This window comes from Lonchura striata, chromosome 16 (assembly GCF_046129695.1).
Source record: "Lonchura striata isolate bLonStr1 chromosome 16, bLonStr1.mat, whole genome shotgun sequence".
Classification (NCBI taxonomy): Eukaryota; Metazoa; Chordata; class Aves; order Passeriformes; family Estrildidae; genus Lonchura; species Lonchura striata.
The window spans coordinates 2780489-2805596 of record NC_134618.1 but is presented as its reverse complement, the minus strand read 5'-3'; the positions used below and the strand labels follow the sequence as shown (position 1 = coordinate 2805596).

Here is a 25108-nt window from a genome sequence, read left to right as displayed (position 1 = left end):
TGCAGCTGACCTAAGTGTCTCTGCCCACTACTTGTTTTGGCTGAAGCTTTCTGAACTCCCTCCTCTTCCAGAGGATATTTATTTCCTGGGCTTTCCTGCAGCGTTCTGCAAAAGATTTTTATTTTTCTATAAAAGCCTTTGCAAAATGAAATACCTCTGGGTCTTGATAACTGTGGAGGGAGAAACACACTCTTTTATTATTCTTTTATTTTATTATTATGATGTGCTAAAAATATGTAAATCTCCCTGTTTTTAGAGGGAAGTGAGGGGACCTGCTTTTGTTGCTGGCAGGTGGTGGGAGGGCACTTGTCTGCCACCCCCTGCTCCCCAGAGCACCTCTTACTTCTGGGGAAAAATCTCCGGGCAAGCCTAAATGTCCTGTATGTTTGTGAGCCCTTGGCTTAAATACACGAACAGCAGCAAGTCAGAACTGCTGGGCAGCATCACAGAGGCCTTTTCTGTAGGCTCTGAGTTGTTTTGAGGCTGGTTATGAAATTTTAATAACTGAACTCTGGCATATGGATGTGTGGCAGGGCGCTGTGTGGAGGAATGTGGCTTTGTGCTGCTCCTTCAGTCTCCTCCTGTGGCACTTCAGCTCTGAGTGCAGCACAAGCAGAAGTGTCTGGAGGACACCAGGACAGTGCTTAGTCTGGAGAAAAGAAGGCTCAGGGAGGATCTTCTGGCTCTCCACAACTCCCTGACAGGAGGGTGCAGCTGGGTGAGGGTTGGGCTCTGCTCCCAGATAACAGGGACAGGACAAGAGGAAACAGTCTCAAGTTGTGCCAGGGAAGGTTCAGGTTGGATGCTGGGGAAAAGATTCTTCACAGAAAAGGTGGTCAGGCATTGGAACAGGCTGCCCTGGGCAGTGGTGGAGTCACCATCACTGGAATTGTTCAGAAAGTATATGGATGTGACACTTGGGGACATGGATCACTGGTGGTCTTGGCAGTGCTGGGGGTACTGTTTGACTCTATGTAGAGGGCTTTTCCCAACTAAATGATTCTGTGTGTCTCTTGCTGGGAAAACCAGGGCCCAGAGAAATGAGGTTCTTGGAAAAGAAGCTCCTGGTAAAGCAGCAGGTGACTGCAGGGAATCACCTGGTGGTTGTCTGCATGTTTTCTGTTACCAGATCTCAGGCTGGGCATTGGCCCTGGGAGGTCTGGCAGCCTCAGCAGGACAGGTAGCCCAAGAGACCTGGGGTGAGGCTGGCACAGATCCCTGGGTTTTATCAGCAACCTGCATGGATTTGGGTGTGCTCAGAGAGTATTTTGCACCTTTCAAGAATCACTCACTGGTTGAGGCTGGAAGGGACCTCTGGGGTCCAGCTGGTCCATCTCCCTTCCTAAGCCTCCATGCAAAGAACAGATGAGGCTGTGGTGTGGCTGTGGAACAGATGGGGATCACCAAATGTGCTCTGAGTGTGTATCCACAGAGGAGGGACGAGGAGGGATAAAGATGCCAATCATCCAAACCACAAGGACTACCAGCAGCTCTCATATTCAGGATGTGCCTGCTCAGCACACAGCAGTGAAACCTGTGTTCCCCAGGTGCTGCAGTGAGGTGAATCCATCCCTGTGTGGGTTGTGCTCCCTCTGGAAGTTGCTGTTGAGTTTGGTGGGGTATAGATGCTGCAGGTTGTTGTGGATACTTGTTTGATGGGAATGTTTGGTTTTTCACTGTTTGCTCACCCATTCTCAGTAGAGCTTGTGGTATCTAGAGCAGTATCTTGCTTAAGGAGGTGTTGTAGTGCCAAGCAGTTGGCAGCATGGAATGCTGTTTCATCTGCCTGAGGCTCCCAGCCCTGCCCATCCGCTCTCCACTGCCTGCTCCAGCGGTCACAAAGCCTATTAGTTGTTTAAATTAGGGCTATTTATAGCTCTGGAGCCACGAATAACTTGAAGAGTGGTGCAGAGCAGTGGAGACCAGAGCTCTCAATAGATCCCCAAACAAACCCTCCCTTTGCTCCTGTGTGCCCTCCGACCTTCCTCATTTCCATGTCTCACAAGAGCCATCCTGCCTCAAAGGAGGTCAAATCCAGGGCAGAGGCAGCATGTCCTCATCTTACATGGCAGGCTTGGCCAAATCTGAGCAGAAATGCCTGACTCTCTTGCCTAGATGTTGCTGTCACAGCATAGAGAGGACAGCAGAGCTGTGCCTTTGACAGTGCCAGCATGGAGAAGGAAAAACCAGCACCTTTTACCTGGTTTGGGAATGCTCCTGTCTGCAGGAGCTGAGCACTTTTGCTCCAGGACCATGGGTTCAGGTCCTTCTCCAAGTGCAGGTGTTGGGGAGTTTTGCTTTGGATGTTGAGGGTGGAGAGGGGGAGGAATTAGTAATTTGTGGGGTTTTTTTGTTTTTTTAATAATTTTTTAAGGGTAAAAGGAGCCAGAGCAGGGATTTTTTTTTCCCAGAGTAACTCTTCTGCATTGTTTCTTTGACTACATAGGGAGGAACGTGGTCTCACGTCTCCTGGCAAATTACTTGTCCCCCTGATATGTGTCACACATGTAGCCTGGAGTTGTATAATGGTCTTAGTCCTGTCAGGAGCTGGTGGATGGATTTGATGAGTGGGAAGCTCAGGAACCTGGCTGAGGTGCTGCAAGGAAGGAGGAAATGTAGGAAGGTGTGTATTTGGAGGGTTATTTCTTCTCTCGGGATCAGGATGGAAACTGCAAACACATCCTCCTAACACTGTGCAGCATCTGTCCTGGAGGGACATGGGCCTGCAGTGACCTCATTTTGTGGATTTGTGAGAGGACGGGTGAAGGCAGGAATATCCTCCTGCTCTGGGTGAGCAGGGAGCTCCCTTCCCTCTCTGCACCCAGCACTCCCTGGGATCACTCCAGAGCCCATTGCTCCCCTCTCAGATTGCCAGGTGCTGGTTGCTGTGAAAGGCACGTGCTGGATTTCTCCAACCAGTAACTTAATCTAGTTTGACACTGGTGGCTCTGGGCTGGAATCTGACTAATAAGAGTCACAAACAACTGGGGGGTGATCAGAGCTGCACCCACCTCCCTGCAGCCTCTTCCCCCCATGATCCCCAGCCCCGTGTCCCTGAAAGGCCCCTTGATCCCAGCGCGGCCGGAGCCTGGTGCTGAGCGTGGAGGGGAGGCTGTGCTGAATGACCCCTCTGCAGGCCTTTGTTCTCAGGGATGGAACAACCCTTGGCACGAGGCTGCTGCCAGCAGAAGGGCACAGAGAGAAAAGGAGAGCCCTGTTGGGTGCTGTTTGCGTTTGCCAAGCTGTGCTGCATCTCTCTGTTCCTGCCTGGGGACCCACAACCCGCCCAGGTGCCTGTACCTTTTTCAGCCACTCTCTTCAAACAAACTGCCCTGGGCTTTTCTTTGACTTGGGCATCTTCCTGTGCTTCTCACCCTGCCAGCATTCCCACTCTGCCTGGCAAGGCACCAGGATCTCAGCCAGCACCCCTTGCCAGCCTGTGCAGCTCACAGCACCCCCAGGCATCACTGAGTCCCTGTGAGGGGCAGGTGCTCCAGGTCACCCTGAGGAGCTGTGAGGAACTGATCCGAAGAGAAAGAAGCTGCTCCTGCATTACAGATGGCATTTCTGAGGCTGCAGCAGGACATCCACACCAGAAGGAAGCTGGAAGTGGAGTGTGAAGGCAGCCTGGAGCCCTTCTGGATGGCAGCAGGAGAGCTGGGGTCGCTGTGTGGGGGGTGAGGAGAGTTTGGGCTGCAGGTGCTTGCAGGCTGCCAAGTCAGCAGCTTGCAGGGGGCTGGTGGGGCCTCGCCTGCCCTTGCCCAGAGCCTTGTAGAGCTCAGCTGGGTCTGCAGATGCTCAGGTTCCAGCCCTGCTGCTCCCAGTGCTCCCTGTGCATCACACACTGGGGTTTGTGTAGGAGAGAGCCACACAGGCTGGGCTCTGGCACTTGGAGCGTGGCAGGTTGGCTACAGCAAAAGGGGATTTTGGGAAGCTGGATCTTGCCAGCTTTTGGTGGCAGAGGATAGTGTCTGCACTCCTTGGTCTTCAGCAGCATTCCCCAGCTGTGGAGTGGGGAGAAGGCAGACACAAGCACGATCTTTTGTCTTCCTTAACATCTGATTTTAATCTCCCTGCCTTGGAAAAGTGAAGCTATAGGTAGGTAGATGGATAGATATGTGTGTGTGTGTATAAACACCTGTATTTTTTCCCCTGCTTCCTTGGGACACTGAGGAGAAGACACCTTTCATTCAGAGCCCTGGTGTTGGCTGGCCCATGCAGCATTGGGACATTCTGTCAGACCCATGCCATCAGCTGTACCTTCCCTGCCCTGCACCTGAGGCTTCTCCTGCTGCCTTACCCACAGCTGCTGTGTCTGTCTGTGGGGGGGACAAATATGGAAACATTTGGTGCTTGTGGAATGTGGAAAGACTTTTGTTCTGCAGGAGCTTCAGGCTGCAGACCGTGGCACAGAATAGACTGACCAGTGACATTGCTGCTGTCTTGCCTAGCAGCCCCTGTGGCAAGTGCAGGGACTGGCATGGAGCACTTTACACGCAGCCTAGTGAATCTCCAGCAAAGCTTTGCCCTGTGACCTGTTGTCCTTGGGTTAGTTTCCCTGCAGTAAAAGTGCCTTCTGGGCACACTGCTGTGGGCACAGCAGCTGACAGGGCCCCGTGTCTGGTGCAGCATTTCAGTCTCCAGGACACGTGTGCTCCTTGGTTCTGTGTCCTGTGCAGATCAGCAGTGATGTCCTTCAGGGTGTCCTTGAGGAGTATATGTGCTGAGCCTACCTGGGGCTCTCTGTGAGTTTGTGTGACTTGATGAGGTTCAGGAGCTTTAAACAACAGGAGGAGCTGCTCTCCTTGATAGAAAACTCAGTGCTGTGCTGCAGGGAAGGATCACTGAGCTGTTGGAGCAGCCCCAGCCTGGCCTTTTTGGGGTTGCTGTGCTGGCAGGATGCTTCCCTCTGGCACATGGACTCGGGAGGGTTAATAGCATGTGCTCCAGCCAGGAGCATCCTTTTGATTCCAGCTGCCACAATATTAAGTGTGTATCATCTTTACAAGGCATTAAACAGTGCTACAGTCTGAGTTACCCAGCCTGGAGGCCTCCAGGGTACAGTATAACTTGTAGGGGCTTCCCTGGTAATTCCAGCCTGTCTGCCTGCTCCTGGAGTCAGCCAGATGTGTTGCTGGCTCACTTAAGGTGGCAATAGCTCTAGAGCTTGGGGTATGAGCAGAAGGAGCAGGTTGGAGTGATGGGTGGTTGTGTGGCTCAGTCTGCCCCAGCATAGCACTGTTCTGCTCTATTCTTGGCCCTTCCATAAAACCCACCAAATCCTCCTCTCTATCTCCTTTTGAAAGGGCACCGTGATGCCAAACTGAATCTGAGGCCAAGTGTGGATTCCTGGGTTGAACCTGTATTTGTTGGGCCATTGAGGCTGTGGTGGGCTCCTGATGTGCCCCTGTGTCCTCCTGGAGCCTCGTATTTGCTGATGGGATCCTGGAGGGTGATCTGTGACTGGCAGCTGCCTGGGATAGCCTTGAGGCACTGCTGACTTAGTGCTGATGGGGCAGGAGGTGCAGGGAGGAGTTTTTAGCTGAGAGAGCCTCTGTTACTGCCTACACAGGATGCTGCATCGGAGGATACAGACCAGGGTCCTCTCTGCACACCCAGAGCCATTTCACCTGCACACTGGCACTGAATGTTGCCCAGGACTGTCCTAGAAGCTGCCAGTGCCAGGAAATGAAAATGCCAAGTAGGCTGTGCAGGATGAAGCATTCCCAGCCAAACCACAGGAAGGTCAGTGTGTTTTATCCCACTGAGCTTCTAGGGAACTGTGGCTAATTGTCCCTTCTAAAGTTCAAGCACATGAGAAGGAGGAGTGACCTTTATAGGTCAGGAGTGCACACACAAACAGATCCATTGCTGTTGGTGGGACTCAGCCTGTGCACAGGATCCCATCCTCTCCCATCTCCCTTGCAAGAAGAAGCTGCACTCAGTTGCTGGCTGGGGCACCTCAAGGAAGTATTTCAGTGGCAGAGCTTGAGAGCTCCCTCAACTGACCCAAACTGGCCTGAGGGATCAGTTTGGATCCATAGTTTGACCTCTCAGTAAACTGAAACCCCCAGCCCTAGGGTGGTTTCTGGAATGAGCCTGGCCTGGCTGTTTCTGCAGGGATGCCCAGGGGCTGAAAGGCCAAAGTCTCCTTGGCTGTAATTCTGAAATTCCTCCATGGTTTTGGCAGTACAGGACAGAGGGCTGGCTCAGGGATGGGGCTGAAGGGATGATATCAAAGGAAAGCTGTTCTGTTGAGGTTCACTAAAGAGGTTTTGCTTTTGATTTTTTGAAGATTGTGTGTCACCCAGTTGTGCACAGCAAAGCCAGGATTCCCTGGGAGCTGCAGGGCACTCTGACCTTTCCTTGGCTTCTCAGGGGAGGGGGCACTGGCGTCCTTGATGGGGGAAGCCCATGGCTCTGCACATGCAGGGGTATCAATCCATGACTTGATAGCCCTTTTCCTCCACATCTAATGTGCAGAGCTGCAAGTTCTGGAGGTGCAGGGGATAATTTAGCTCACCTCTGACCTCAGCAGGTAGGAATGGTGTTTAACCAGTGCCAAAATGAGAAGGTAGTGTGTGACATTTGGGATGGGGGTGTCCCTTCTCCTGTCCTTGGTGGCTGCAGTTTTTGAAGTCATGTGAGCAGCCACCAGCCTGCAGATGCCCTGTCCCTTTTGTGCCATTCTCTGCCAGCTGTATTTATTGAGTGTGACAGTTCAGGTGCTGTGGAGATGGATGGATTTCTATTAACTGAACCCTGCGTGTGCCCTGCTGCAAAGCCAGCCCAGGCATTGGCATTGCAGGGACTGAAGGCTGGAGCACAACAGCTGGAAGTGCAGAGTGATTGCTTCAATGGAGATGTGAGAGATGGAGCAAACAGCTTTGGAGTCGTGGTGTTGCTCCTGACCAATTTCCCCTCCCTTCTCTTTCATTCCCTCTTTCTCTTCCCCCACCACTCTTCCAATTCTATTTTAACAGCACTACAAATTGCAGCATAAATCTTTAGCTGAGCAGCAATTTGGCTTGGCAGCCACCAGTAAATCTCCTCTTGCAGCCTCCCCATGTGAAGGAAGTTGCAGTGGGAGTAAGGGGATGTAGGTGAGTCCTGACTTTACAGTCCTGTCAGGTTTCCTGGCTCTTTCCAGCTATGGGCCCATAGCCTTAGTCCCACATCTCTCTAGTCCTGGGAAACAGGAAAATTCTTCTCCCACCCCAGCCTTCAGTTCAAACATCAGATGTGTTGGGAAGTGGTGTGAAGCAGCCTCAAAAATTGAATAGGAGGGGTACCAGCATAAGTTCCAAATGCTGTTGTTCGGGTGTGTGATCCTAAAGTTGTTCCCTGTTCTTGAGGACCATACAAGGTGATCTCTGAGCAAATGGACCTGTCCCTCCAAACTACCTGCACACAAAGGTGCTTTTGTTACCTCATGCAGAATGTGTGTATCCTCCATGGGCTGTGGTACGAGGAGTGGTGGAAAATTGCTCTGAGTGTTGTGTGAAAGGCAAAACTTCTGCCAGTTAGTCCATGCAAGGGATCTATCTGCACAGTCCCACACCAGGAGCTGTTTGTCCCAGCAAACATTTTCCAGCTGTTCTGTGTTATTGGATATGTTCTGCCTGTCTTTGTGGCCCCCTTCCAACATGTTTGAGCTTGATCACCCTGATGTTAGGAAGGAATTGTTCCCTTGAGGATGGTGAGGCCCTGGCATGGGTTGCTCAAAGAAGCTCTGGCTGCCCCTGGATCCCTGGAAATGTCCAAGGCCAGGTTGGATGAGGCTTGGAGCAACCTGGGCTAGTGGAAGGTGTCCCATGGAATGAGATGGACTTTGAGGTCCCTTCCAACCCATTCTGTGGTTCTGTGAATACAAGACCAGGATACAGTACAGACCATGCTTTCATCTTGGCCTCTTCTTGGCTAGGTGTGAAGCTTTAAAGGCATTTTCCATGGTGGATTCTTCAAACGCTGGGCAAGTGTTGAAAGACAATGAGAACTCTGCCTGAAGTCAACACCACTTGCTTTTTGTGTGATGTACCAGTGAGAAAACCGAGGTGCAAAGGGGAGAGGCACCTGCTGCAGGGGTGTGTTAGAAAGCAGAGTGGCTCTGGGGCTTTGGAGCAGGGTTTCTTTTTTTTGTAGAGAGCCACAAGTCCCTGCAGTGCTGGCTCCAGATGGCCACCTCACCCTTCTCTGTTCTCTGGGGAGCACAAGCTCTTTGAGGCAGACCACAGACCCTCACTTAAAAAGAAATTCCTTAATTGGCTTAAAGACAGAGAAAGGAAAACAACAAGTAGAGGTTCCTCTTTATCCAGCCTGCTTTCCTCAGGGGTTGCTTTTGAAGTGGCTGTTCAAACATACCTCAGGTGTGGGGAGCTAAGTGGATGGAAACAAGTGTCCTTTGGTCCCATGAGTCCACCCTCCTTGCTGAAGCTGTCCCAGCTCCTCAGATGAGAGAGAAGCTTAATGAGTTCAGCTTCTTGCTCCTTTCCTCCCCCAGTCCCTGCTGAGAGCAGGTAGGGCTGTATTGTGGAACATACCTGTGGTTATAACCCCCATCAGTGGTTCCCTTCCTTCCCACGCCCTCCTCTCTGCCTGCATCCTGCGTGCCTGTGCTTCCTTCAGAGAGCAGCCTGTGCTACTCTTGAGTCCATTTCAAATGGAGCCTGGAGAGAGTTGAGCAAAACTTATTCCAAGGATCTCTATGCCCAGATCTGTGAGCTCCTCTTGTGGTTACCCTAGCAGCTGGGGTGAGGGACACATCAGCGGGTTTCCCTTGGGATCATTTTCTCTCCCAAGAGAAGCTGGGCTGCTGTGTTGTGGGATCTTTATACAGCTGTGCTCACCCAACTCACGCACGGAACTTTTGTGAGTGGTACTGGGGTGCTGGAAATCCTTTATAAGCTCCTGGCTAGATTCTGGCACTGGTCTTGGCCTGAAGATTTGGCCTTCATCCTGTTCAGGGGGTGGCAGCTGTCCTAAAAAGGGCACAGCAGTCCTGGTGTCTCCTGGGCTGGTATAAACCTTCTCACTAGCACTGAAGGACTTGGTGTGTGTAGGTGAGCTGGAAACTCATTCACAGCCCCGGGGTGATGTTTGCAGGCAGAGCTGGCTCTGCTCCTCTGGGCCAGGCAGTGGTGCCTGGGTGCTCAGAGGTCCTGGCAGCCTTCTGGATCTCAGGATCAGATTCACCCCACACATACACACACCCTTTAATAGCTGTAATAAACCATATGCCTTGTTATTTAAATAGAATAAATTTAAAAATGGAAAAGCCTCCAGGAGCATCTGGAAGTTCAGCACCTGTGGAAAATCAGCAGCTGAAGGAGCTGTATGTGAAGTGAGAGTGGGGAGAAGAGCCTATGAAGGGCTCAGTGGAAAAAGAGGAGTGTCTGGAAGTCTTTCATCTTCCCATTGCAGTGTTCAGATGCAACTCCAGCTGCTTTCTATTCTGGGATGCAGGGAAGTGTGTGCTCCCACACGTGGCTACTGCAGCTCAGGAAGCAGCTCTGGATTGACCCAAAAGTTGGGAAATAATTCTGCTGTACAGTGAGAGGAATTCAGAGGATGGTGAAGGTGCATTGCCAGGGCTTGAGAGATTCACATTTCATTTCTGAAATTGTCTTAGATGTAGTGATCTGTCCGTGCTTTGGCTGCTGTCTAGTCCCCATGGAAGAAGAATCCAGGGCTCTCCAAAACACCACTGTTTGCTGCAGGCACAGAGTGCACAGAGAAGTCTGTACAGATGTGAAGCCATATTCTTTTTGGGTGCTGATGGTGTTTCTTAGGTTGCAGTGGGAAAATTAGTCTTGGTTCTGTCTGGAACCCCACCAGATACTTTGTGGAAAAAGGGAATGTAGTAGCAGGCAGGTGTTGCAAACTGAGGAGGACACAGCCATCTTTATTCACTAGAGACCAAATGGACACTGGAATTCCTTTGCTTCAGGAGGGGCTTCTCCCTGTTCTCTCCTGCTAATTCACACAACTGGCATCCCAGATTCTCCTTGTTTCAGGTTCCTTAAAACTTAAGAATTGTATTTCCTGCCCTTCTGTACAGTGAACTCTCCACACTCAACAAGAAATTCCACTTATGAGCTCCAGATGCAGATATGAACATCCCACTTGTGCTACATTGCTGGATGCTCCCTAACCCCGTGTCCCATCCCAGACACTTCTGCCCAAACCTTTAACCCCTTTTGGAGGCTGAAGGGCCAAGGCATGACCCCTCTGGAGCAGGGGACACTGAGAGGGGGCAGTTAGCAGCCCCAAGAGTGGGGGATGAGCAGTGGTGGCTGGCTGGCTCACACAGTGCTCGCCAGCATCCCAGGTGGGCAGGCAGGGATCTCTTGCAGCCTGGTTCTCCTGAGTTGCTGATGGTTTTCCCCCCAGGAGTGATGCATATCCCACTTGACTGCCAGGCCCTCCCCTCTCCTGGTGTGGTTCACCAGCTTTGACAGGAAGGGCCAACCCCGCTGCAGGCTTTCACCATTTGTCACAATAAATTGCTTCTTCCTCCTGCTGCATGGGGGAGATGCTGGTTTGTGTGCCCTGAGTCTGAACAGCACCTAAGGCTGCTTCTCCCCCTCCTTGCTCTTCCTCCCTCTAAGCCTGCAGGGAGAGCAGAGGCTGCTGCAGCTGGCAACAGGCTCCCCAAAGCTTGCCTAATGCAACAACAAATTTGGTGTGCTCTTGCATTCAGCTGCCTGACCTGACATGACATGGGAAGGGGAACAGAGCAGGAGAAGGTGGTGATGCTCCGGGAGCAGGAAAGGCAGGAGCCATCTGTGAGGCTGGGGGGCTTTGCTGCTGTCCGTGGTGGCCCCTCTCCAGCACAGGTCAGTACAGTGGGAGGGCCTGGCTCCAGCACAGCAGCTGAACCAGGCCTTGGTGTGTCTTTTCCAGCAGCTGGCAGGGAGTGTGAGTGCACTTGGAAGTGGTGTATTGAGCCAAGAACTCAGTGGAGAGTGTGTGTGTGTGTGTGTGTGTACAAACTGCAGTACTCAGTTCAGCTGGGACTCTGCTCTGTGCATCTTTGGACAGAGTTCCTGATGCAGGAGAGGGGACATTCAGGTTTGACCTCTGCCTTCTGACCTTCTGTCACCAAAGGAGCTGGTGACATGCCCAGGCAAGTCAAGCAGGGTGTGCTGTTGGTGGCAGTGGCTGTGGGGGAACCTCCATCCTCGCCCGTCCCTCACTGCCAGGTGACGTTTGTGGTGTAGCTGCAGTGGCTTCATTGCTGTGCCCTGATAAGGCCTACTCTGAACTCCAGGGATGTTGGGAGCTGCCAGAGTTCCTCTCTCTTCCTCTGGCCCTGGCAGTCTGTCTTTCTCTCTGCAGATCAGTGCAAAGCTTGTTGGCTGAGATGTTAAGCGTGAGCTGCTTTCCCGAGGTCCAGGACTGGCTTAGCTCTTCATTAAGGCCTGTTAATCATGCTGAGGAGCCTGACAGCTGCTGGCCATGGAGCACAGTGCCCTGCTGCCTTCCAGCTCTCCAGGATCACCCTGCCCAGCGTGCCCCAGTGTCACTGGCAGCCACGGGAAGGGCACTGACTGCTCTGGCATGGGACAGTGCAACTGCAGAGCTTGAGAGCCCTTGGCTTGAAAACTTTCCTCGTTTGCAGGAAGAGTTCCCAGCAGCAGCAGCTCTGCCAGGAGCTGGGATGGTGGCCAAGTTAAAGCCCTAGGAGAGGAGGAAGAGGAGGCTGAGGGCTCTACTTCCACCTGCCAGGCTGCAGCCTCACTCTCCTTAGTCTCAGACTTCATGGATACATGAATCTTTCTCTCTCCTTCCATCTCAAATGGTACCAAGCTCTTATTACTGTTGGTTTTTTACTTAATTGGGCCCTGGAGCTATGCTTTGACTTATTTTATCAGACAGAATTTAGGTACAAATATTTTTTTTTTTCTGAAACACATAGCAGCCTGCCCAATATAGGGCTGGGAACTGGTGGGACAAAAGGAGAGAGGGGGACTTGGCAGTGCCCTCCCACCTCCTTCCTGTGCCTGTGCCACGATGGCTCCAGCACCCCACAACCCCCACGGGGTCGTGTGAGGGGCAGGCAGCCCCCTCCACACTTGTGGGGCATCCCCCAGCAGCACAGGCCCCAAAGGCAGCAAAGGGCTTTGAATTTCTTTCTCCTGCTGGGAAGAAGGGATTTCATTTACTCTCTGAAGGTACAGGGAGCTAATTTGGAGCTAAGCTGGTGGTGCTGGCTGTGAGAGTGAGGTGGGAGAGTGGAGCTGCTCACAGAGCATCACCTGCAGCTCCTCAAACCTGTACCATGCCTCGCTCTCCAGACATGAGGCACCCAAAGAGATGTGCTCTACTCCATTCCCTCACACCTTTCATCTGAAGCCCTTCCATTTTGAGCTCTTCTGGCCATCCCTCCCACTTTTCCTACTCAAGATTCTGTTGGGTTTTTAAATTAAAACCTGCCATGATTTGAGATGAATTAGTGTAGCCAGCAGTATTAAAGGACATCATCTTCCCAGCTGTTCCTCCCCAGCATCCTGCTAGTCCTAGAGCAGATGCACTGGTAATAAATCCTCTCCCTGCTGTTTTTGATATACCCTGATTTCTGTACATCTTACACTGTCCTAATACCAGAGGAAGCTTGAAGATCTGTGTTCCCATCCCTGTGTGATGTGATGTGCTCACATGTTCAATGCTTCCTCTGTTTTAGGGGGTCACAAATTTTGCTGGACAAGTTTATTTTACATGGGAAACTTTTTGCTCAGACCAGAGATGGAGTGGAGTTATAAAAACCATAGAAGGTAGCTGATCCAATTTTTACCAGGCTTTCTAAAAAACAAAACTGCATTTCTCAAAGTGTTTTCTTGCTCCAAGTGTGCAAGAAGCTGAAGCTCAAGCTCCAAGTATCCAACAGAACTTGGGGTCATTAGTCATCAAGGATTCAGGCCTTTTATTGACAAAAAAAAAAAGATAAAATTCTTGAATTCTTGTGTTGCATTTGCTGGAGAACTATGGGCTTTTTTCCCCTGAAAAAGCAGCTTTTTTGGAAGCTGCAAGCATGCCAAAGCACTCACTAATGTTTTGGCAGAACCAGATGTCCTTTGTGCTTTCTACACCCAAGTTACACCAATTTCATGCCACTGTGACAAACCCCTATAAAACTGCCATACTTCCTTTCTGTATTTGCTCTTGAGAGGGTTCAAATATCCATTATATGTAGATTTTGGTCAAAGTATTGTGTAGTCAAAGCAAGGCTGTTCAGTTCATCATCTCCTCAAAGCAAATCAATGTATTAATGGCCATGGTACAGTGCTGGCCTGAGTTAAGGACACAGATTTCCTCCCCCTGCTATAATATTTGGGTGCAAATGGAGCTCAGTATTTTTTGGTTTTAATTTCCGTAGGCACACAAAGGACCAGGGAAATGAGGTACAGAAAAGGTAAATAAAGTAATTGAGTAAGAGGAATGATGGCAGCAGTAGCGCTGTGCTATATTGATTTCTTTGAAGTAAAGTCTTATTGCAACTGCAAAAATTTCCCCTCCTTGCATGCAGGGAGGCAAGATGAGGTTATTAATTATAACAGCAAGCTGGAATTGATCTTAATGAGAAATAGTGCAGCTTGGGAGAAGTTGAGGGTGTGCTGGTGGCTGTCTCCAGGGCTGGGGCATCGAGAATGACCTTCCTGGGCCATTCTCCTGCCAGCCTTGCTGCTCTAAATCCTGTCCCATGATGATCCTGTGCCACTGAGTCCCTCCATCCTGCGTTTTGAAGAAGTCACATTGCTGTTGGCCATCTCATCTGGGCCCTGCATCTCAATAGCCTTGGATAGGTGCAGGAGGTGCTGCTGTAGGGTGAGAGACCTCATCAGAAGCTCGTGCATCCAGAGTCTGCAAAACTTTTGAGCAATGCTGGAACTTGGGCTTTGCTGACCTCCTTGGAATACTCAGTCTGCCTCCTCCTTTTGTGTCCCCAGGGATTGTAATTGTTGCCCTGGCAGACATATGGGAAACCTGCTCATTAGCCGAGGAGCCTTTGGGAATGGTCTTGTCCCAGCGTGCCTGTGCTTTGCCAGCCAAACTGGTTTTCTTCTGGGAGCTCATTTCTTACAACACTGCAGCAATTAAGGTATATTAAAGGCTAATCATGCCCAGCCTGTTTTTCTCACAAGACAAGCCTTCCAGATTCTGATTCTGCTTTGATGAATGATGAAAGTCTCTTGTCTCCTGTCCATCAGTTTAGGGTAACTCTCCCTGTGTGTCCCCAGGCTCAGAGAGAAGCCAGCATGAGGCACGCTCCTTCCAGGTGTGTGTCACTTGGCATTCCTGCAGCAACTCCAGTAACTTCAGATGGGCAGATCCCTCCAAAGACTCTGCCTCTTGCCTCCCTTTTCCTGAGCAAAACCCAGGGATTTCAGCCATGAGGAGGATTCTGCAAGCCATGACAGTCTCCTCAACTTCCCTTCCCCATCAAAGCCAGACTTTGGTGTGTGTCACAGGAGCTTTCAGGCTGCTCCTGTCCCAGCTGTGCCGCTGCCCTCCTTTTGTTTCCCACCACATTCTGAACACATTCCTCTGGTGGAGGATAGAGGAGTGTGTTCTCTCTCCTACTTGCACTCCTTGCAAGCTCTGGTATTTACAAAGCACTGCCTTAGAATTGCCCAGCGCTCTCAGGGATGCACAGGGTGGGACTGTTGGAGTGTCCTGTGCAGGGCCAGGAGATCGACTCATGATCCTTATGGGTCCCTTCCAGCTCAGGACACCTTGTGATTCTATGAGGTCCTTTCTTGCCTGTCCCACAGCAAGATGTCCCCTCTCATCCTCACATTTGATAGACAACCGTGTTTTTGGAGAGGTGGCAAGAGAGTAAATTGCAGGGACAGCTGCAGTTTGAGAGAGTGTTCAGTGGCTTTGTTGGCTGGCAGAAAACTGTGCTGAGTGCACCCTGTACAGCTGGGCCAGTGTTTTTTTTCTCAGACCTCTCATTAGCAGAGTTCAGCTTTCCCCTGGGAACTTCTCATTAAAACTCTCAGCCTCTTCTCTCCCTGGCTGTTGGAGCAAATCTGAGCTGCTGGAGCTGTGTCCAGTGTGGGAAAAGAAGAAACTAAATAAAAACTGTGCTAGAACCATCTGGAGGTTTGGTGCCATGGGACCAAGAAATTCCCAGGAACTGGAGTCCATCATCAGCTTGGGAAACTCTTTGTGTCTGTCTGAGCCTCTTGGCACCTCTAGGGAGGGTTGTGTGGTGTTGCTGGGTCTTTTATGGCCCCATTCACCATCAAGTGCTCACCCTTGCATGGTTTCCTGATGCATAATTAGACCTTTTTTCCCCTCCCTTCTGCTTTGATGAGGGATTTTTGCCTGCCACCATTGCTTTATTAAACAAGACAAATCCAGTTGTCCTGTTTCAATTCACTGCAGGTTATCACCAGTAAAAAATGCCATTTTCTGCATAAATGTGATTGTTCTGCTCCAGTGAATGAACAGGAGCACTGATACTGGGTGGGGAGGAGGGAACCTCCATAAAGAAGGGATGTCCTGGCCACAGGAGAGTTTGTCATGAAAGGGGACCAGGCTGGTCCCTTGGCTGTTTTTCCATCCCCGATCTAAGCTGTGTTTCTTGGAATTCATTGACAGTTTGTCCTGAGTTGACATTAAAGAGTGAGAGCAGATATAAATATATGATAAAGCTCCTGAGTGCTCAAAAATTAATATTTCAGGATCAAGAAGTCTTCATTTCCTCCAGTGCTTCAACAAGAGGAGGAATTTGTGTAGTTGTAGTTACTGCAGTTTCTTTCCACCAACTGAAGGAACAAAGCGAGCTCAGAGAAAAGCCCCAGCTCTGGTCCTGGCTGAAGGGGATGCCTGGTGTCACAGGCTGCATAAAGAAAGTGGTGACCTTTTTGGAGCTGTTGCTGGTGTTGGGGTGTTTTGGTGATCAGGGTGCTGGAGTGTGAGTCCTGCAAGGAGATGGTGAGGGTGCTGGGCTCAGACAAAAATTCAACACAAGAAAGATGTTGCCCTTCTGGAGGGAGTCCAGAGGAGCCCCCTGAGTTGATCTCTGGAGCCCCTCTGCTCTGGAGCCAGGCTAGGAGAGCCGGGGGTGTTCACCTGGAGAAAGCTCCAGGCACACCTCAGAGCCCCTTCCGGGGCCTAAAGGGGCTCCAGGAGAGCTGGAAAGAGACTTGGGACAAGGACATGGAGTGACAAGACACAGGGAATGGCTCCCACTGCCAGAGGGCAGGGATGGATGGGATATTGGGAAGGAATTGTTCCCTGGCAGGGTGGGCAGGCCCTGGCACAGGGTGCCCAGAGCAGCTGTGGCTGCCCCTGGATCCCTGGCAGTGTCCAAGGCCAGGCTGGATGGGGCTTGGAGCAGCCTGGGACAGTGGAAGGTGTCCCTGCCCTTAGCAGAGGCTGGAACTGGTTGATCTTTAAGGTCCCTTTCAGCTCAAAACTGAATTCCATGTTAAGTTCCAGCTTGAGAGAAAGCATTGAAGGAACTGTAGAAATACCTGCAGACACATCATCCAGAGGTCAGAGCCAGGCTCTTCACAGCAGTACATGGTGGGAGGGCAGGAAACAACGAACATAGGATGAAACAGGAGAGTATCAAACTGGATATAAGGAGAAGCTTATATAGGAGAACTGACCAAGGACAGTCAGTTAGTTGAGGTCGCTGCCCAGAGAGGTTATGAAGTCTCCATCCTTGGAGGTTTTCAAGACCAGACTGTGTAAACCTGCTGCAATCCCTTTAAGAGATTCAGCTTGAAGCAGGAGTTTGAGCTGGAGATCACCCCAAGGTCTCTTCTGCCCTATTTACTCTGGGATCCTCCATGCCTGCTTTTGTGAAAGTGGGGTGCTGCTTTTGTACCCACGTGGAGAGGTGAAGCCTCTGGTTTTTGGGAATGTTTGTGCCATTGCAGTGGGACCACCTGGCACTGCCTGACATGGATACTTTAATGGAGTGCTCCAGGAAAGTGTGGCTGAGTTAGGGGAGGGTCTCTTTGCTGTCCTTGCCCTTGCTCAGCAGATCTGGGAGAAAAGGGCAAAGGGACAGGTCCCTTGTGGTGCTTTATTTTTGTCCATGTCTCTCCAAGACAGAATATCCTGAGCTGGAAGGGTCTTGGCAGGCTGGGGTGAAGGTCACTGGTATTAAAGCCTGTTTTATTTTCTTCTTTCACTTTGGAGGCAGGATTTGGAAGTACTTATGCAACCTGCCCTGTTTGGATGATGCCAGCACGGAGCTGCCGACACTTTCCTTTATAGTCTCAGGGGTTCAGAAGTGTGAATCAGAGACTGTTTGTCTCCACTGATGCTCCTATAGAAACTTGTACCAAGTGGAAAGTCCCAGTTCCCCGTCTCTGTGTTGCTCTGCCAGTATAACTGCTGCAACCTTCTAGGTCCAGCCTCCCAGCCCTTGCCTGGCTCTGCAAGAGTGAGTCAGCTCAGCCAACAGCATCTCCTCGCCCGGGCTTCATGATCCCAACCCACGTGTGCTCCTAACAGTGCACTGCCAGAGGGATTCTGAGTGGTTCCTGACCTCCTGCACCCCTTCCTGGTGGGCACAGGTGCCTTCTGCTCCTGCTGGCTCTGGAGATGTGGTAGGTCTGTGTGGGAGAATGCTTAGCAGTCCTCTCTTAGATCAGGGTCCACAGGGCTACTGAAAGAAAATTAAATGGGAAATATTAAATAGAAAGCATGGGGTTGAGGGGAAGGGATTTATAGCTCACAGACATTGAGGCAGGATTTGTTTAGGGTTTTTTTTTTTTTGGTAATTTTTCTTTTCTTCCACAAAATTCTAGTGCTTTTTCTTGTATTTGTCAGTGAGGATTTTGCTGGGATGCATTGTGTGTCAGAGAGCTCGGGGTTTGTGTTGCTGACTAGAACAATTGATTTTTATTTATTTGTTTATTTACTGCGGGAGAGAAACAAAGCCATAAGTTTTAAGACTTTAGCTGCTCTGGAGGAATTTTATTTAGAGAAACAGCCTGATTGTGTTGCAGTGTGTGATTGACACAATCTCCTCTAATCCTGTTGCCAGTGTGAGCTCTGCAGCAGAGCCCTGGGATCCCACTCTGGTGCCCAGGTCACCTCGAGGAGTTCTCTGGCAGTCCAGGGTGCTTCTGCCTGAGGCAGAAGCCATCTCCTGCCCTGGAGCTCAGTTACACACCACACAGCCCTGGCACACCACCAACTCCCTGCCAGCAGGAAAGGCACAAACTGCAGATTTTTGGGCTCTTCCCGGTTTCCCACCCTGCCTTGTTCCTTCCTGTTTTGCCCTGCTTCAGAGATGACTTGGGTCCCAGATGGTGCCCAGAGGGGTGGCCATCCCTGGCCAGTTTGGTGGCTGTGTAGGAGCCAGGGCTCTGCAGCAGCTGGACACGCAGGGCTCAGCAGACTCATCACTCAGCAGAGCCCGGGGCGGGAATATCACTGTCCTGAAAGTGGTTTTGGAAGGTGACCAGCTGGAACCTTCTTAATCCCTGGAGCAGTGAGATTCCCTGGGACCTGATCAGTGTGCTGAAAGCTGCTTGCTTGCTTGATTACTTTCTATATTATTTTTTAAGCATGATAATTACACTGCTGTGATTGCCAAGGTAGGGGCACGCCTGCCAATGTGGTGGTGCCTCCTACCAGCTGATGTCTCCTGCCTTGGTTGGGGAGAGCTGCTGTGGTGAGAAGCACAGCCATGTGGATCTATCCGCATCCATATTGCTGGAGATGTGGAGTTGTAGCCTGTTACCCTGTCCTTGCACCCTAAGGTGCCCTTTTTGTGTGCACCCCAGAAGAGCCTCCCAGCAGCTCCCTGCTTCCAGGCTGTGGAGCAGAGCCCTGCATCACCGTGCTCCCTCTGAACTTCCCCCAGGAAAGCCCTCCTGTGGCTGAGTGCTGCCAGGTCCCTGGTTTCAGAGGAGCTCCTCTCCCACAGGAAGGTGGCAGGCAATGTTTATCTCAGTTGTGTTTGTTGGGGCTGGAGAGTGACTGTGTTAACACGCAACAGATGGGCCTGGTGAATAGGTGCTGGAGATAACCCTGTTTCCTCACGCAGCCTTGTTGCCTGCTGGGAAAGGAGCCAGCCAGGCTGTTTAAGGAGAAGTATGGAGCTTGGACAGGCTGAGGATGGATTTCTCCTTCAACTGGTTCAGTTTTGGGTGAAGGTTGTTGCTGTGGGACAGAGGCTGCTGCCATAACCCACCATGTTCTGGTATGGGTTGGACCATGTAAAGGCAGGTTCCAGCCTGGTGACCCCTGGGATCTTGGATCCTAAATTTAATTCCATTTCAGGCAGGGCCTGGAATTGTCCATCAGTCCTAGGCAGGAGTATGGGGAAAGCAGGCTGCAGGCTGGTGTCCTGCCAGTTGCCAAGGCTGGGGGATTGGTAGCTGGGAACCCAGAACTGTGGGGCACAGCTGAAGGTTCGTGTCCCATGTCCTCTGCCATGCTGTGTGTCTCCCTCTCATTTTCAAGGAAAACCATGTGACTGCTGGGCACCACAATGTGCAACAGAAGGCAGAGGAGTCTCCTGCCAAAGCTTGTCACACTGGTGGCCCTGCCACCACAGGACCTCTGAGGAAAGAGCTGATGGCCCTTCTGGGAGGCTTTTTGGTTTTCCTGAGAAAGTCAAATAGGTGGAATTCCCAGCAGCAGCTGAACAGTGTTAGGGGCCGACTCCTGTTGCATGGGGCAAGAAGATGGGACCAGGAGGGGAACAGTGTGACAAAAGAATGTCACAGCTCCCCAGGGCCATTCCAGGACACTTCAGTGTCCTGGCTTCCACCCCGCTTCCAGCTGCCTGGAGCCTGGATCTCCTGCCCAGCCAAGTGAAGTGGTGCTGCCTTCCCTGAGCCTGCAGCTTGTTGCTGATGCCACATCAAGCAGGTCTGGTGATGTGGCTCATCCCAATATCCCCTTGTGTGGTTCTTCTGTCTTTTAGGTTATCCTAGGTTTTCTCCTCTCTATGAGAAAGGACAGGGTGATTCCTTTCACGGTCCTGTGATGGCATTGCTAGAAGCCTTTGCCTGCTGAGTAGGACCATGGGTGTGCAAGGGATATACAGGAGGAAGATTGGTGGCTGTTTCTCCCAATCCACAAAAAGCACTGGCATCCATGTTTTGAGCGGATTTTTTGGAGCCAGTGCTCTCCTGCACTGTGTACATGACATGGAGGAAGCTGGAGGTGGGTGGCAGAGATTGCTGACAGTCTTCCCTTTGCCTTTTGCTGATGCCTGTGGTTTGATGAACCTCATCCAGTAAGGCAAAAAAAGATCATGGTGCCCTTCATGGCCCCATTTGCTGCCAGAGCCAGACAGCTTCTTCCCCTCCTCTGCTTGAGGAATGCTCTGCCTTTCAGATGTTGTGGACATGGTGCTGCCACAGGGGAGAGGGATGTACAGGGGCTCTCATCTGTAGGACTTGAGGCAAAAAAATCAGTGTTTATATTTCTCTTAGCTGGGAATAACTCCAGTAAATAAACACCTTGCAGAGTTCAAGTGATGCAGGCACCATATATGAACCAGAATGAATTTTCAAGCTCTCTTGCAATAAAATGGATTTCTTTATTTCAGGCTTTATTTAGAGAAGTGTTTGATTTAAGAAGGGAGTTGAAGGTTATATCTGATCTCTGTGAGGTGGAGCTGCACTTCCAGTGGCTGTGGAGTGCCGTGTGGGAAATGTGGTTGGATTGCTGCTGCTGCTGGAGTGTTCCCAGGAGAGTTTCTCATGTGCCAGCCAAAGGGAGGGTCACTTCCCTCCTCCCCAGGGGGTTCTGGCTGCATCCTCTGCCCCTCCAGACCTTGCTGCTGCATTGCAGTCTGCTCAGAGCCTTGGGAAGGTGTGTTTGCAGGTGCTGCTGCTTGGGATTCTGGAGGCCAGCCAGTACCCAGTTCCTTCCACAGGCTGCACCGGCGTCTTGGAGCTGACTGTGCCTGCCTTTTTTGGGATTAAACACCCTCTTCCGCTTTGTTCTAGTCAGTGTGGTGGTTGAACTTGGTTGTTGAAGGGATGCTGGAGAGGGAGCCAGTGGTGAGCCCACTGAGGTGCAGCTTCCATGACTTAGGCTGCTCTTCATCTCTGGAAGTTTGACTTTGCTGTTCCTGTGAAGAGCTGAGGTCATGGGATGGACTTGGAGGCTTCTTCTGCACAGTTGACCCTGTCTGTGGTCTCAGGCAAGCAGAGTAGGGAGGAAGGGCTTGGAAGGGGCCTGCTCTGCTGGAGAGAGGCACAGCTGACCTGGAGCTGAGGTTCAAGACTGGATTTATTACTTGGCCATCTTATCTGGGAGCAGGAGTGCATGGAGGCAGGGCTCCAGGCTCCTGGTGCATGTTCAACTGAGGGAGAGCTGGTTTGCCCTTGTGTGAAGGAGGAGGAAGCAGAAAACTCTGCTTTAGCCCCACCTTTGTTCCAAGCTGCAGGAAATGACCCCAGTCAGGGGACAAAGGGCACCTTGCAGGGCTGTTCTCAGTGTGAGAGCACACATGGCATCCTGAGAGCACCAGGAGGGCTGCACTGGTGGAATAGTTTTCCCTGCAACTGAGGAATCGCCATGGTCCATGGAGCTGGTGCTGCTGCTGCACTTTTGGAATATTGAACCTGCCAAGAAGACGTAATTGAGACTTCCTGCCCTGGGACGAGGTGGTTCTGTCGTGTGTTGGACCCATTCTCCCATCTGGGTTTCAGGCATTCCCAGGCAGCGTTGGAGGTTGAAATCAAGGACTAGTGCAGCCAGAAGGGGGTGGCCTCTCTACTTCACAGATAAGTGGGGAAGCAGCCGGAGCTGGGACGTGGTGCTCCTCTTTGCTGAGCTTGGAAGCTGCTGGTGAGCTTCCAGCCCCCAAACCTACAGCCAGGTAGAAACACCTCTGCACACCAAAGCCTGCCTTCCTTGGCTTGGTGGGGTCTGGTGTGGGATAACACAGTTATCCCAGTGTGGATAAGTGGTGTGGAGCTGAAAGGAGAGGAGGGAGACAGGAACAGAAAGTGAGACAGAGGTGGGATGGAGTAGAGAAGGAGAAAAGAGTTGATGCTGGAACAGCAAGAAGGCAGAGCAGGGTGTCACCTCCTCCAAAGAGTTCCAAATGACCTGCAGACACACAAAGTTGCCAGGGTTGGGCACAGAGATGGTGTTTGCTTACCAGGGCACAACCCCACTGTGAGAATGGGGTCAGTGGGTGCTGGCTACTTCTTTTGCCCTTCCTGGAGCATTTTGGGTGGAGGCCAATGCATTGCCATGCACCTGGAGAATTTGTCAGTGCCAGAGGAGCAAGTGCCAATTGAGCAGTGACTGGATGGATGGTTGTTCCCTTCCTGGAAGCAAGGTCCTGGCTATGCCAGCCCAGGAAACACGTGGCACCTCTGCATATTGGGTGGCCTTGGCCTCAGCCTCACTCTGTTCTTCTTTCTTGCAGCCACTCTCACTCTCCCGGCTCCATGGCTGCCGTCCGCGAGTGGTCCTGCACGCGCTGCACCTTCCTGAACCCCGTGGGCCAGCGGCAGTGCTCCATCTGCGAGGCCCCCCGCCAGAAGCCCGACCTCAACCACATCCTGCGGCTCAGCGTGGAGGAGCAGAAGTGGGCCTGTGCCCGCTGCACCTTCAGGAACTTTCTGGGCAAGGAAACCTGTGAGGTGTGTGGCTTCACCCCAGAGCCAGGACCCAGTGGCTCCCCCTTGCCCGTCATCAACGGCATCTTGCCCAAGCCTGCCGTGCTGGTGGAGCCCAAGGGCACGTCCAAGGAGGAGGCTGCCAAGGCAGAAAGCAGCGGTGAGGACTCAGAGGGGAAGAGCCCCGATGAAGCAGAGCTGGAGAGCGGCTGGGCTTGCCAGCGCTGCACCCTGCACAACACGCCTGTGGCCAACTCCTGCTCTGCCTGTGGTGGCCCACGCAAGCTCTCCCTGCCCAAAATCCCACCAGAGGCGCTGGTCGTCCCTGAAGTCATCACCCCGGCCGGATTCCACATGACCCCCTCCACCCCGCAGCCTTTAGTCTCCGCAGAGATCTCTGATGGTGATGCCGTGGCCACCCAGGGCCCGGTGGCTATGGAGCAAGAGGTCCAGAAGATACCAGCCTTCAGCCCCTTCTCCCCGGGGCTCCAGAACAACCCTGTGCCCCGAAGCCGGCGGGAGGTGCCCCCACAGCTGCAGATGCCGGGCCCCGAAGGCTCCCAGCCCACAGCCACGGGCGCCATGGGGCAGAAGGGCTCTCCCCAAGGTCAGGCCAGGGCTGCCCCTGCCACACGCTTCCCTGACCTGCTGTCCAACAAACGGCTGAGCGTGCTGGAGGAGGAGATGGAGGTCAGTCCGTCCCACTGGAAGTGCAGCTCCTGCTCCGTGCTCAACTCTGCCGGGGCCAGCAAGTGCGAGGTTTGCAGCACCCAAAAAGGCAGCGACACCATCAACGTGGTGGGGGACTCTGTGAGGTTCACCCCGTGCAGCCCCTCCAGCCCTGACTTCACCACCTGGTCCTGTTCCAAGTGCACCCTCAAGAACCCCACGCAGGCCCAGAAGTGCAAGGTGTGCGGCTCCTCCAAGCTGCACGGCTTCCAGGAGCACGGCCCGCCGGGCGAGCCGGCCCCGCGCTGCCCCGACTGCGGCGCCTGCGACAGGGCCGGCTGCTCCTGCGGCGCCAAGGCCCCGTCTGCGCGCAAGGTCGCCCGGCTCTTCCCGGCCCCGCTGCCCGGCGGGCAGGAGCGGCCAGGCCAGTGGGCCTGCCCTGCCTGCACCCTGCTCAACGACATGAAGGCCAAGTACTGCGGCGCCTGCCACACGCCCCAGCAGTACGTGGCCCAGCACAAGGGCCTCAAGCCCCTCAAGAGGAGGGAGAGCATGCACGTGGAGAAGAGGAGGCAAACGGATGAGGGCGAGGCCAAAGCCCTGTGGGAAAACATCGTGACCTTCTGCCAGGAGGTGAGTGCTTGCTTGTTCCTGGCTTCCCCATAGGTCTGGGGCAGCACCTTCCATGCCTTGGGTTCCAGGGATCTTCCCTTGCAACAGCTGCATGCTGTTTGTGAGCACTGAAATGTCATATTTTGGTGCAGAATAATCTCAGGGGTCAAGACAGCCCATACAGCCCACTCCTAGTACAAGGGTGAGGAAGTCTAAAACCTAATGCTAAACTTGTTAACTCTGAAACCCAATGGTGTTTTAAATCAGTGAGAGAGAACTTCTGGGATGAAGGGGACATCCTTAGGTGGTCAGTCCATCTCCTTCCAGTGCCACCTTCCAGTGTCTAGTGGTGGGAAAGGCAGGGAGTGTGTCCAGGTTTGCTGGTGGCACTGCTGTCTGTGGATGCAGGAAATCTGGGAAGCAACAAGCAGAGGCTCAGGATGAGAGTGCAGGCAGAGGAACTGCTGCCACTGGCATCAACTGCAGGTGTTTTAGAACCATGGGCTGGGCCTTGGCATTCTTGGTTTGGGTGTTGCAAATGCAGAGGAGCAGCACAAATGGCTCCCCCTGTTCTGAGGAGGCCAGCTGAGCTGTAGCTGTAGCCCAGCTCTACCTGAACGTCTCAGGAGTATGTGCCAGCACTCACCTTCCCACTGTGAGGTATCTGGTCCAGTCAGTTGGGTTTCAGCCTCAAACACCACTCTGTTGGCCTCATTTTTTTCCCCTGGATGGCATTAAAAGCTCCTGTGAATGCTGCTTTCTCTGGCCTCTTTCTGGGGGAACCCTCCAGCTCTTTTGGACCAGATGGAAAGGGAGTTGCAGTCCCATTTTGACGTACAGACAAGGCATTTCCTGCCTGGTCTGAGGATCATGTCCATTCCTGTATTTCCACTGCACAGTCCAGGGAACGGAGATGTTTGGCTCAGAGGGGAAGCTCTGAGAATGATCTTGTTTGGGCTTGTGGTTTTTTAAAATTGCTGTATGTCCTTCCTAACAGGCGTGGGTGTCTTTATAGCAGAGACCCAGATTCTGCTTATCCCTGTCTTTTAAGCAAGTGAATAGCCTCTTTTGTAGGCAGGGAACATCTGTTCCATCAGGAATCAGGCCTGAAGGATGAATCATGATGATGGCCAGGCTGAATGAGCCGTGTGGCACTGCCAGGAAGGGGCGCCTGCCTTGCCCCGTCCCGCAGTGCTCAGCCAGAACCTCAGCTGAGCCTGTTGTGCTCCTTAACTCACTCGTAATGGACCGTTAGATCC

At 52.3% G+C, this 25108-nt stretch overlaps 1 protein-coding gene across 1 annotated transcript in view; it reads left to right on the top strand.

Annotated features, from left to right (window-relative positions):
- CAPN15 (calpain 15) overlaps nucleotides 1-25108 on the top strand; it is a 55235-nt gene that overhangs the window by 19709 nt on the left and 10418 nt on the right. The window contains exon 6 of the mRNA XM_077786782.1: nucleotides 22376-23870. Coding sequence (XP_077642908.1) covers nucleotides 22376-23870 — 1495 coding nt within the window. The remainder of the gene's footprint in view (nucleotides 1-22375; nucleotides 23871-25108) is intronic.